Source organism: Quercus lobata, chromosome 2 (genome assembly GCF_001633185.2).
Source record: "Quercus lobata isolate SW786 chromosome 2, ValleyOak3.0 Primary Assembly, whole genome shotgun sequence".
NCBI lineage: Eukaryota > Viridiplantae > Streptophyta > Magnoliopsida > Fagales > Fagaceae > Quercus > Quercus lobata.
In genome coordinates, this window is record NC_044905.1 from 61,254,046 (window position 1) to 61,268,088 (window position 14,043).

The 14,043-nt window shown below is 34.8% G+C and overlaps 2 protein-coding genes across 4 annotated transcripts; both read left to right on the top strand.

The window, feature by feature from the left end:
• The first annotated feature begins 1,430 nt into the window (after nt 1-1,430).
• Nucleotides 1,431-6,357, top strand: LOC115976048 (PHD finger protein ALFIN-LIKE 4-like). Of its 3 annotated transcripts, none has more exons than XM_031097131.1 (5): nt 1,432-1,797; nt 1,922-1,954; nt 3,319-3,547; nt 4,267-4,402; nt 5,781-6,357. In XM_031097131.1, the coding sequence occupies exons 1-5, from the start codon at nt 1,701-1,703 to the stop codon at nt 6,039-6,041; spliced, it is 756 nt and encodes a 251-aa protein (XP_030952991.1). In that variant the 5' UTR covers nt 1,432-1,700; the 3' UTR covers nt 6,042-6,357. The 3 variants fall into 3 exon arrangements, with proteins under 3 accessions (XP_030952993.1, XP_030952991.1, XP_030952992.1); XM_031097132.1 differs by having other exon boundaries at nt 5,784-6,357; XM_031097133.1 differs by lacking the exon at nt 1,922-1,954 and having other exon boundaries at nt 1,431-1,797.
• Nucleotides 6,358-8,508: 2,151 nt separating this feature from the next.
• Nucleotides 8,509-11,024, top strand: LOC115976049 (phenylalanine ammonia-lyase-like). The gene has a single exon (XM_031097134.1). The coding sequence runs from the start codon at nt 8,603-8,605 to the stop codon at nt 10,883-10,885; it is 2,283 nt and encodes a 760-aa protein (XP_030952994.1). The 5' UTR covers nt 8,509-8,602; the 3' UTR covers nt 10,886-11,024.
• Nucleotides 11,025-14,043: the final 3,019 nt, after the last annotated feature.

Consider the following 14,043-nt stretch of genomic DNA (forward strand, 5'->3'; position numbering starts at 1 on the left):
GTTCTACTGGACACGTTAAGATCTGAACACGTGTTAGCATCTCAACGTGTCTGGTAGAACCAATCATTGGACACAAGCCAACCCTATAACTTTTCACATGAACAAATGAGAAAAGTAATGAAAAAAATTTGTATCTCCAATTGAGACAGAATTAATTCACACGTCATGAGTGTTTACTAGTGGTAGTGGTTTTTGTTTTTGGATAAATAGAATGTTAGGTAGATAATTAGCTTGAGGAGTTTTCTTAAATAATTAATATAACATATAAAAACATACTTTAACCCAAAAGGCTTAAACTAAATGAGTATGTGTTCAATTATGTTATATTAACAACTCATTTTTCTATATTAAAAAAAAAAAACTCATTCTTCTTATTATTATTAATGTAGAACTTCACTTACATGTGTATACATAACAATCTTCCACTCACGTCTAAACTCAATAGGGTATGTTCTCAATTATGTTATATTAATTATTCTTTTTTCTCATCTTAATATGAGGCTTCACTCACACATGTATACTTAACATAGAAATACTTACATACTAAATATGATTTCCTCATAGATTGAATTCATGCCTTTTCCCATGCTTCCCTCAGGGCTTGGGAGAGACTGTATCTTGTGCGCGCGGCCTAATTTCTATGGAGCATGGCTCTCAAAGCTTCCAAGTCCCGACAAAATCATTTTTCTGCTTAAGGAGACGTTAAGTTTGCCCAAATGGTGCAGAGTTTCTAGTATTTAATACTTACTACTAGTGGGCCAAATGTGTAAAAGTCCATTCGGCAATTCTCATCTTGAAGGCTATATATATGTATGTATATGTGTGAGTAACGCTGTCCTCCTCTAGGATCGATGTTCTCCAAAACCAAAACAAGCGGTGGTGCTCGCTCCGGGTCCGGTGCTCCAAAACAAAGATTTGATCAGAATACTAATACAACTACCACCGGAGCTCAAGAATATTTTGTTTCTGTTCGGGTTGCAACGACATGTCAGCAGCTACGGATCTGGACCCCACGACTTCCCACCCCCAACGACCCACAAGGCGATCTATTAATAGCCGTCCGATCCAAACGCTCCCTTGGATCGCACTCAAATCTAATTGATGGAGACACGACACAAAGTACGCAGTACCACCACCACCGGTTTTCAAAAACTTAACCAACACCTGCATCGCACGTTAGCATTACCTACGTACCACAATCTCTGTCTTCCTCTCCACCCGACCGGACCTCTCTCTTCACGCAAAATCCAATTTCAAATTTCCATTTAAATCCGCTTCTCATAATATATATATATATATAATATAAATTAAAAATTAAAAAACCCACACACAATCATCAGGCTATAAACAAACGCCACGTCAGACTAAGCTAAAAAAAATTTATTTTCTTTTTTTTTTTTTTTTTTTTTTTGGTTCCCTCCTTCCAAAAGACATCCTAAATTCCCAACCTATCTTTTCGTTCTGTTCAATTTGTAAGAAAGAAAAAATGTTTAGTTTGTTTTTTTGTTTCTCAAACTCAAAGCCTTCCTATCGCATCGTATCGTATCTCTCAATAAACACCCCTTGACAACTCTCCTATTTCCCATTCTGTCTCTCCTCTTCTTCTTCAATCTTTGTTTTTTTTTTTTTTTTTTTTTTTTTTTTTAATTTAAATTTTTTAGATTTCTAGTTTCGAAAGCGAGCTCTGGAAGAGTACGGAAATGGACGGTGGAGGACAGTACAACCCTCGCACAGTGGAAGAGGTTTTCAGAGACTTCAAAGGCCGTAGAGCTGGCATGGTCAAAGCCCTCACTACTGGTCTCCCTCTCTCTCTCTCATTTTCTCTTTTCTTTTTTCAATTTTTATTTTTAAATTTTTTTTGAGATTTTATTTTGTAATGGCTCTGAATTTTTTTTTTATTGGTTGGGTGTGATTTTCGCAGACGTTGAAGAATTTTATCAGCAGTGTGATCCCGGTTAGGGTTTCTATCTTCGCTTTGTTATGATTTCTTCTGTTGTAATGATTCTTACATTTTTTGTTGCTTCAGATTTGTATTTGCGAATTGTGTGTGTGTGTGTTTAAAACCGATAGGAAATTAGTGATTTTCCTTTACTGGTTAGTAAAAGTGTTTTAAAGTTAGTTTTACTGATGGGGTAGAAAGTTGGGTCTATTTTAGCTTTGAGTTAATTAATAATTACTATTTTTTTTTAAATTAAAATTTTTACTTATTAAAAAGAATTAATAATTACTTTTTTCTTTTTCTTTTTCTTTCTTTCCTTTATTGATGATATATATTGCTTTACAGTGTGAATATTTTGTTCGCCTATGCACTTGCTGAGTGTGTAATTAACATCATTTGCCAGATTTGTTAAGTTTAATGTTTTTGTTTGAGGAATGAATTGTGCCAAAGATGCATTTTTTATTTAATGAATTCTGGTAAATGCTGGAGTTGTTTTATATGTAAGGTGTGTTTCAAAGTTCATGCTGATTCTCAAAAAAAAGAAAAAAATTCATACTATTGGGAATTGACTATTGTTTGTTTACTTTGATTATTCACTTAATTTTTTTTTACGATTGAGAGTTTGAACTTCGTGTAATGTAAGGGTGCAATTCATTGGTGAACTTCTTCTAAGAGTTTGACTGGTTTGATATTTTTGATTTCAATACTGTTGTGGGTTTTGCATTTTCATTAATATTACTACGTTTTCTTTCTTGTAGTAATTCTATGGAGAGATGATTATCCTTTTTTTTTTTTTTTTTGCTTTATTATTTATATGATGTTTGGATATTTGAGGATCCTTAGGCAGATTCAATTGCTTTGGCGAAGAAATTGTACAATGTAAAAAGGAGTTCTGGGACAACACTAGCTTTGGACTTCAAATGTGTATATTTTTAAGCATTTCTTTTATCTTCCAATTAAATGTAAGATTAATGTACTTGTTATTTGGACTTGGTGTCTTAGTATTGAACAGCCTGAATGAATAGTAACTGTGTATTAATTCTCTGGGTGACTATGTTGGCAAAACATGGTGGTCAGCAGCTACAATTCTTTCAGTTATTCAGCTAGGTTGACCATTTTTAGGACATTGAGTGAGCACCATGGCGTTTGCTGTATCTTAAATTATGTGGTAGTTGCATCCTGTAATCCCACTTAACATTTCTTATGGAAATTTCATGTTTTGCACACATATGGGATATATTAGATTTGGTTATGGTTTTGTATTGTAAGTGATATGTAGAATATGCTAAATTAAAAAGATGACCTTTTCATTTACTTGCTGTGGCTACCTACTGCCTGTTACTGATGCCTATTGTATTTGACTGACTGGTGCCTGTCAGAGAAGGAGAATCTTTGCCTTTATGGATTCCCTAATGAACAGTGGGAAGTTAATTTACCTGCTGAAGAAGTGCCTCCGGAGCTCCCAGAGCCTGCTTTAGGAATCAACTTTGCCAGAGATGGCATGCAAGAAAAGGACTGGCTGTCTCTGGTTGCTGTTCACAGCGATGCATGGTTACTTTCAGTGGCATTTTATTTTGGTGCCAGATTTGGTTTTGATAAAGCTGACAGGTACAATCCAGAAGCTCTAGAAATTTTATATTTGTAGTAATTGTGATGATCAATGAAATTCAATAGCTGTTTATAAATCTTCTTCCTCTATTAAACTATGCCTTTTACAACTTCTGATGTTATATTTTACTTTTGTAGCCCTTATCAAATAGTTTTTCCCTTCCAATGTGATTCTTCCTTGTTTGACTTGAAAAATATGGTGTAAAGAATATCAAATAAAACAAATTTACCATTAACATAAAGGCCTCATCAGCCTCCATGATAAGGATTTCTTTTGTGTTTGCAAGCTTCCTATACATGTTTGTACTTTTGGATTTTAATTTTTGAGTTTCTCATCTATGATCTATGTGTAAGTGCTAGTGTGTGTGTGTAGATTTCGCATTCCTTGTGGTTGAGCTTTGTGTTTGTTAAATCAGTGCATGCAGCATGCGTGTCTTTTTAGAGCCTAAATCCTGTGGAACTTAGTAAAAATAGACAATGGCGCTTGATTGTTGACATTTGACATAGATTGTTGGTTTCTAATCTGTGCGGGGAACAATTGGAATGAACTCAGACAAAAAAGCAAATTAATTAATAAGTTGAAAAAGTTAGAAGTCACAATTAACTTGTATGTGTTGTCATTGAAAAGAAGCCTCAAATGTTGAGTAATGTTTGGCATGACCTTTTAGGTTATGCTTAATATTTTCTTATTTACCAATTAAAATGCATTTCTGATGCAGGAAACGTCTCTTCACTATGATAAATGATTTGCCAACAATATTTGAAGTTGTAACTGGAACTGCAAAGAAACAGTCCAAGGAGAAGTCATCAGTTTCAAATCACAGCAGCAACAAACCCAAGTCAGGCTCAAAAGGGGTAAAATAAAGATATACTTTCTTCTCATTTTGTATCTGTCACTTCTATGATTTTATCCTTTGCTGTGTCTGACAAAGAAGCTTGTTATATGCATCAAGGCTAATGTGAGCTCACATATTCTTTTTGTATGTTTCTTAGTATTTCTAATGTTAATTTTGAATGTAGAAAATGCTTGACTGTTGATAGGTGTTAATGGGATGGAGCATTCACATCAAGGATCTCAAAAAATATAGCATTTAGCAACTCAAAAAACCTACTTTATCAATTTTAACAACTCACTTTACAATTCATCCCACATCAAAGTTTCTATTTTTTTCCCATTTCATTTATAATAATATAAACAACTCATTAAAATAATAAAAAAAATCACCACTAAAAGTCTAAAACCAACCACCACAAAATCATTAAAAAATAATAGCAAGTTGCTACAGTGAGCTCTCATTTATGAGAGTTCACTGTAGCAGGATGTCAAATTTTTTTAGATATGGTATCTTTGATGGAGCATATTTTTGTGGTTTAAGATGCTAAAAATAGCTTTTGAGTGGGTTTGACACCCTTGTTGTGAATGCTACTTCCCCCTGTTTGGGGAGGGCTTGTCTGGTAAAAGGAAATTTAATAATGATGAGAACCTGTTCAGAAGTTACGCATAATTGAGACCTTTCATTTCTCATGCTGAACTCTATTTGTGCATATATTGATGCTTAAAATGCAGATCCTAGGTTAGTTGCCTTTTGTTGTTTGTGACTTTGTTCCATGAGGGATTGGATGTAGTAAACTGGATCCTTGGCTGGATGATGAATTGTAATGTTAAAGCAATTTAGTGATAAAAAGAAACTTTTAATCTTGTGCCTGTATGCACTTTGAATTTTGCATAAAGTGTCTTTGTGCAATTAATGAAGACATTCATTGAATTAGTGTCATAGACCCTTGTGATTTGCAATTTTTGTGACCAGAGACATGTCTCATCCTCATTTTTCCAAAACATGCTTTTAAGTGATTTGTTTCCACTTTTGGGTTTAATTTTTTACCTCTGTCATATAATAAGGTTTAGTTGAATTAAGTTGATTTTTAAAATGAACTATAGTTAATCTAAATGTATTCACTAATTCTCGATAATATTTCCAATAAGTGGTGCTACTTAATATAAGTTCTCTCATGTTGTTCCTGCTGAACAGTGATGCCTGTTTGCATTGAATACTTTCTAATTTTTATGTTAATTTCTTGTTAAGTTATTATATGTGGCTTAGTAATTAATTTGTTGTTCTTTTTTGATAGTTGATATGGTCTCAAATGCTTTCTTTCTTTATTTATTTTTATAATTGATATATCATTTTTATATCTCTGCTGCTTTGCTATTTGCTTTAATTGGCCATAAAAGCAGCGAGGATCCGAATCAGTCAAGTTTCCAAAGCCAACAAAGGATGAGGATGAGGTAGTGGATGAAGAAGATGACGACGAGCATGGGGAGACCTTGTGTGGTGCTTGTGGAGAGAACTATGCTGCAGATGAGTTCTGGATATGCTGTGACATATGTGAGAAATGGTTCCATGGCAAATGTGTGAAGATCACCCCTGCAAGGGCTGAGCACATCAAGCAATACAAGTGCCCCTCATGCAGCAACAAGAGAGCGCGTCCTTGATATTAAAGGGAGGTGGGTTAATTCTCACCCCTTGTTACTCATCAAAATTAAAAATTCTCACCCCTTGTAATTCTCTTATGTTGAACTCAGCTAACTATTTAGTTGGTGAGGTTTTGTGTTGTGCCATTTTAGCACAGCATATGTATTCAGTACTTTGGTCTTGGGAATCTTGTCCTTTAGACATGTTAAATATTTGGTAGTTTGCAGGTTTTGAACGTTGTCTTCTATTTATTCTTGAGTGGGATGCATATCTCCACTGTGTAAGAAAGCATTTTCCCAGTTTAAGTTCAGTAGGTTTTAATTTATCCTTGCCTTATTTCGTATCTAATTTTTTACTAGTATTATTTCAGTCTTATGTGACAGCATAGAACGTGCTTTGTAGCTTTTTGTAATACGAAAGGGTATAACTTTATCAGTGCTGTGCCTATTTCGTTGGAACTCTCAAGCGCCCTTATGAAATGCTTTTGTGACTTGGAAATCGTATTAATAATAAGTATAAACCTATTTAAAAGGTTGTCCTTCAATTGCACTAAGTAGGGCAAGAATAATTCTTTTCTATACACACAATTTTTCACAATTATTCTATGTAGCAGATTGTGATTAGATGCTTATCACTTTTACATGAACTCATTACTTTTTATCTATCACTTATTGCTTGCCACATGAGAGTTGTGGCACAAAAGGGTGTTGTAAGGACACGATTTGTGGCACAAACCTAAGATGTATGGGATCTTGATCCAATGAACTCAGTACAATAAATTTGTAAAGAGTAGGTCAAAGAATTAGGTCTTAATGAGTTGGACAACGGCTAGTATTGAGTTAAATGTCAATTAAACACAAATAAGAGGATCTGATATTAATGGACTTTCAGTCCGAGGAGGTCACCCTTGTATAAATTGATCACAATTGGATACAAAAACAATTTAGATTGCTATAGTGTTTTCTTTTTATTCTTTCAATCCTTTTCTCATGGAGAATCTCTCACATTATATAACTCCCTTAATCATACACTTGTTGATCGTCTGAGCACTTACTATACTTTCGATATTGGCTGGGGTTTACGTTAGCAGTTTTTCCTTAGATATTTTTGGATTTCCTTTCTTCTCGTATGTTCATAAGGCATGTTCCTATCATTGGAGTTTTCTGGAGGGTCATTCTAATTGCTGGAATAGATACTTGAGTTGCATTCATCATATCCGAGGAGGAGTTCCTTCTCAGACCAGCTCCATTCATTCCTTACTTATGTGACTTTAAATTGGAATCTCTAATAACTATTTGTTCCTCCTCGGACCTTTCAATGTCCTCGGACAAAACCCAAGACCCAATATATGATCTTGAACTCTTATCCCTACAGGTGTAATTTTAGATTTTTTTTTTTTTTTTTTTTTTGGGCAATGAAATGAAGCCAGTTTTTCTGAACTATACTTTCGATATTGGTTGGGGTTTATGTTAGCCAAGGTATACATGTCCTGATTCCACAAGAGATTTAAATGATCAACATTCCATTTTTTAAGTATACAGATATTGGATTTGGATCCGGTTTGTAAATACCTCTATATCACTCACAAAAATTTCAAATTTTTAATTTTTTACTTTTTTCAAAAGGCACACATCACTTGGTTCTTGAATCCACAACTTCACCTTCTGCCTTATATTCTTAGGTGTCACTTAAATTAGAATTTATTGGCAATTTCTTTACTTTTATTTCCATTTTATCACGAGGGAACTTAGATTTTCCTTATTCCTATACTCATAATTTTTTTACGCATAGGGAGTTGCATAGAATATAGTGTGTATCAGATTTGAGATTTTGATTATTTGTTGAGTCTCATAGGATTCACTTGGATGAAGTTTATATAAGTTTGAACGATAGCATGGGAAATGTGAAGTGTGGCTAAAAGTTTCGAATCTTTGTTTGTTTGAGACGTAAAAAATAAAAAATAAAAAAGAAAAAGAAAAAGAAAAAGAATCTCAAGTAGTGTGAGATTTCCAAGAAGTTTTCCCCAGTCTTTGTTAATTAATTTGACAGGGAAGCAAATGGTGTGTCATACAAAGCATGATTCATGAATTCCACAAGCAAAAAGACATCCGAGGGTTGGTTGAGATGGAACTGAACCGTTTCAGCTTAGACCGTGAATTACACGTCCTTCGGTTTGGTGCACATAAATAATAGAGAGGATAAGGTTGCTCAGGAGTCAGGACCAAGTGAGTGGTATCTCCACCAAGGTCAATTAGTCTTTTTTGGAGTACTTTGTAGAAAGCCACGTGTAGAAACCCAGCATTGAATAACATTTTTTCCTGGCTAGAAAAAGTAGACATAAAACTTTGGAGTATGCTTCCATGCAAGTTCTGTCTACACCAACCCACTCTTTCTCAACAAACAAAGATTTGACCATAGGCGCAGCCCCTTTCCCACTGGCTACCACCCACTCACTTGTTCACTACTATAAATAGATACTAGTTACCTCCTAAACTCAAAAACAAACTACACTGCATAATAGCTTGACCACTCCCAATTTTTTTTCTCCTTCACCCTTTGAAATCTTTGGTCAATTCCAGCAATGGCAACCAATGGATTTTCCCGCCCAATTGAGCATTTCCGTCCTTCAGCTCTCCCTCTCCCAAAAGACACTGCAAACCCCATTTGTGTATCGGAAAAATCTCACATATCAACCCCATTACACTGGAAGAAAGCTGCAGAGGCCCTCCAATGCAACCACTATGATGAAGTCTCTCGCATGGTGTCGCAATTTTCAGGGGTGCAAACCGTTGACATCCAAGGTACAACACTCACTGTTGCTCAGGTCACTGCCATTGCACGCCGTGGCGAAGTGAAGGTTAACCTTGATGAAGCTGTGGCTCGTGATCGTGTGGCCAGAAGTGCTAACTGGGTTGCTGACAATATCTCCCGTGGAACAGACACATATGGTGTTACCACTGGCTTTGGAGCCACATCACACCGGCGCACCAACAAAACTACCGACCTTCAAACTGAGCTTATTCGGTTCCTTAATGCCGGAGTGATTGGGAGAGAGAATCTTCCATCTAGTTATTCGAAGGCGGCTATGCTTGTTCGCACAAACACACTCATGCAAGGCTATTCTGGTATCCGGTGGGAGGTACTTGAAGGTATGGCCAAGCTTATGAACAAGAACTTGATCCCTAAACTTCCTTTAAGGGGTACTATCACTGCTTCGGGTGATCTTGTACCATTATCTTATATTGCTGGGTTACTAACTGGCCGGCATAATTCCAAAGTGGTCACCTCTGAAGGTGAAGAAATTACAGCCATAGAAGCTCTGACAAGAGCTGGAATTTCTGGTCCTTTTGATCTTCAAGCCAAGGAAGGTTTAGCTCTTGTAAATGGAACAGCTGTTGGCTCAGCTGTTGCTGCAACAGTTTGTTTTGATGCCAACATTTTGGCTCTACTTTCAGAGGTTCTCTCTGGTTTGTTTTGTGAAGTTATGCTCGGTAAGCCTGAGTTCACAGACCCTCTAACACATGAGCTCAAGCACCACCCTGGCCAGATTGAATCGGCTGCTATTATGGAGTTCCTTCTGGACGAAAGTGACTTCATGAAAGGCGCAAAAATTCGTAATGAGAAAGACCCACTTACAAAGCCAAAACAGGACAGGTATGCACTCAGAACCTCTCCTCAATGGCTTGGTCCCCAGATTGAAGTTATTCGAATGGCAACACATTCAATTGAAAGGGAAATCAACTCTGTGAATGACAACCCATTGATCGATGTTGCTCGAGATCTTGCTCTCCATGGAGGGAATTTCCAAGGTACACCAATTGGTGTCTCCATGGACAATCTCAGAATTGCCGTTGCAGCAATTGGGAAGCTCATGTTTGCTCAATTTTCTGAATTGGTATGCGACTACTACAACAATGGCTTGCCATCCAATTTAAGTGGTGGACCTAATCCAAGCTTGGACTACGGGTTCAAAGGTGCAGAGATAGCCATGGCTGCATATTGCTCTGAGCTTCAGTACCTTGCAAACCCTGTAACTACACATGTACATAGTGCTGAACAACACAATCAAGATGTGAATTCTCTGGGTTTGATTTCAGCCAGAAAAAGTGCAGAAGCCATTGAGATTCTAAGGCTTATGTCTGCCACTTACATGGTAGCACTTTGCCAGGCAATTGATCTTAGACATTTGGAGGAAAACATGAGGGAAGTTGTGAAACACGTTGTTCTCCAAGTAGTGAGGAAGACCCTTTACACTACTGAAGATGGATCACTACTTGAATCTCGTTTCTGTGAGAAAGAACTCTTGCAAGTTATTGAGCATCAGCCAGTTTTCTCTTATCTTGACGACCCCACTAATCCCTCTTATGCTCTCTTGCCTAAACTGCGAGAAGTACTTGTAGAAAGAGCACTTAAAGATCCTAAAGCTGATTCTGAAAATGACAAGGGCTACTCAATTTTCAAGAGAATACCAATATTCCTAGAGGAATTGAAGACAAAGCTTGGAGAAGAGGTAGTGAAAGCTCGGGAGAGATTTGAGAATGGAGATTTTCCAATAGCTAACAGGATCAAGAAATGTAGGACTTTTCCAATCTACAGGTTTGTGAGGACCGAAGTGGGGACTGAGATTCTTACTGGTGCAAAGAAGGTGAGTCCAGGGGAGCATATAGAGAAGGTTTATGAGGCCATCAATGAAGGGAAACTAGGAAATGTCTTGATGAATTGCTTGACAAATTGGAAAGGGTCTGCTGGTCCATTTACTCCAAGGCCAATTGTGGTGTCCTCTCCAGCACATTGTAATCCTGAGTATTGGGGTTGGTTTGAGGAGGTGAGGTCTCCTTCAGTGGCAAATGGGGGAGCCTTTTGAACTCTTCTAAGTGTTGCTTTCTTTTCTTAATAAGAATTGTATGAGGATGTAAGGAAACATTGAATCATAAATGATTCAATTTTTGTGTAATAACTAATAAGATTAAGAATGTATAAAGATTTGAACTTCTCTCTCTCTAGTATTTGGTCCTTTCTCTTTAGATAATTTATTCCCACAATCCTAGAACTGGTTTTGCTTGAATCCCAATACCATAAACAAACATCACATGTTTGACTTTCAGGCCAATCCTCTAAAATTAAATCTAGAAAAGATTGGCTAGGATAAGCATAAATATCTGTCACATGGTCAAAATTGGCCTCCCATGGAACATGTGGATTTAGCCAATCAACTTGTATTATCTTTTTCTTAATGTCTATTCTGATCCCTACGTTGGTTGATGTTAAGGGTCCACCGTCCAGGTTTATTTAAAAAGGGCAATAAATGTTAAGATGATTCATTTCATGTGCGAGAAATGTCATGTATTTTATCATGTCATTCCTATTACCAGGTCAAATAGTGCATTCACACTCTCAAGCCTTACCCCATAAATAGTGATTAATACACACCGAGACTAAAGGCGCATTAACTGATTCACACATTACTCGTTAGCTTGTGTATAATTTCTCTCTAAAAAAAAGTTTATGTACGTATCCAAATGCAGACACAGCTTCTAAATTAGAACATGACAGTCACTTATCTACGACTATTCTTTATTTACAGTACTTTTAGTAACAACTAACAAGTTAGATAAATTGTTTTTAAACGGACACTAAACACATATGCTTAAGTTAAATAAATTGTTTTCAAACGGACACTAAATACATATGCTAGAATTATTAACTGCAAATATTCCAAAGAGAATCTTGTTTGAGATTTTCCAAAGCCTCTAGCCATGATCTTCCATTTGCGGAAGAATTAATCACCAAAAGTGGTCAAAAAATTAAACACTTCGATCATTTTAATCATTTAGCCTACAATCTTGATTGTGGAAAATGAAAACTTGTGTAGGTTAGAACTCTTATATTGTTTGATTTTATTATACACTAATCACAGACCTACGCAATGCATAGGAATAGATAATTATTTTTTAATTGTGGTATAATGTACCATTTATTCTCTAAAATTTGTTAAAGATAATTTGTTCTCCCTAAAATTTATATAATTTTTAAAATTATTTTTTATCTTTCTATCTCTACCAATATATCATTTTTTATTTTATTTTGTGTGTGTTTAATTGCTATTATTCATTTATGAGTTGGTCCATATTCTTCAAAATTATGTTATAGTGCTCTATATTTTTCTATTATTTTTTATGTACAACTAAACTTTTTAAGTTTTAAATAAATTATTCAAATTCTTCATTCTCTTAAAGGAGATTATTATGACAATCAAAACTCATAACAAAATTACACTTAATATTACTCAAATAATTGATAGGCATATTCAAATGCATAGCCAAGATTGTGTTTTGATATAGTTTCAAATTCTTACTTCCAAAATAACTAAAAATTAATTCAAATGATTATAAATAAAAAAGGTATTAACTAAAATAAATAAATAAATCAAACCAGGGATCTAAGAGTGGGATACACTACTTTTGATGGGGCACTCAAAATATAACACCAAAACATATTTGTGGGGGAGGATTTTGTTCCAAGCTCGCAATCAGTTTGTCTGCTCTGGGGCCGAAGGACCCGCACGGCTTTGTTCATTCAAGCGACATGAGCAATTTTTGAGGTTGTAGTGGTACACTCTTGCCTTCAGGTAAGGCTTATAAGGCATGAGTGGGCGCATCTTTCTTCAATGTGGGAGCAAGTCTCAAATACTACTCATGTCGCTTGAAGGAACAAAGTCTTGTGGGTCCTTCAGCTCCAGAGCAAACAAACTGCTTGCGGGCTTGGAACAAAATCCTCCCCCACAATATTAATCCAAAATAGAGTTATAAAAAAAAATACAATAAAGAATAAGAGAGAGAGAGAGAGAGAGAGAGAATAATCACTTTTTCATGAGAGAATGTGAGAGAAAATAATAAATTTATAGAAAATACAATGAGAAGAAAAAATTTAAAATAAAAGATATATTAATAAACACCAAATTATTTGAGTTATGTTATGTAATGGAATAACATTATATTCTTATATAATATCTTCATATAACATCTATGAAATCAAAGAAAGGAAAAAAGATAACAATTTTAAAACACAAATAAATCACATCAACCAAAATTAGAGTTTTTAAAAACACAAAAATTCATCAACTTAAAGTAGAGGTGCAAGAAATTTTTTTTAAAAAAAAATCCACCAAAAAATGAAAAAATTGAGAGAGAGAGAGAGAGAGAGAGAGGGTAAACTTTTTGTGTGGAAAAAAATGTGCATAGAATCGGAAAGACAATTGCAGATTTATAATAAGAGGATGAGAATAAAAATAGTCAAAAATAAAGGAAAATAAAAGGATATAGGAAGAGTATGTTAAGATAGATAGTAGTGGGAGGATGAAAATGTAAAAAATGGGGGTGTAGGAAAAAGTGTAACAATAAATTGAAAAATTAATAACAAAAAAAAAATCTAAAAATAAGAGAGATGGTTGAAAATAAGTGGATGATAATGCGATTCAATAGAAGCGTAGCAATAATAAAGGCTACCGTTTAGTTTTTAGATATATAGATATAGACTAGATAGAAAATTGTGAAATTTTTTGGATTTTAGAAGAAAAAACGAGAATGTCTAAAAATTCGAATTAGAATTTGGAGTAGAAACCAAGTACCTAGCATTTAGATAAAAGGTTTTAAAACATTTATTGTTTTATCTATTTTAACATCTCAGTTTAATGCATCCAACATCAAATGCTCTATTTTTTTACCACTTCACTTAAATATTATTTATTTATTTTTTTTACTATATTTTTATCACTCAAGTCTCTCTCTCATTTTAATTTAAATAATATTTGTTGTGCTTACCATCTAGTTACAGTACAATTTCAAAGATGGCAATTTAGGTGTTAAAAAATTAAGGGCCCGTTTGGTACATGTGTCTAAAAATTGAAAATTATTGTTTAAAATTTTTTGTGAAAATATATATGGATGAAAAATTGTATAAAATTACGTAAAATATTATTTAAAAATTAAAAATTGTTGTTTGGAAACACTTACCAAACACCGC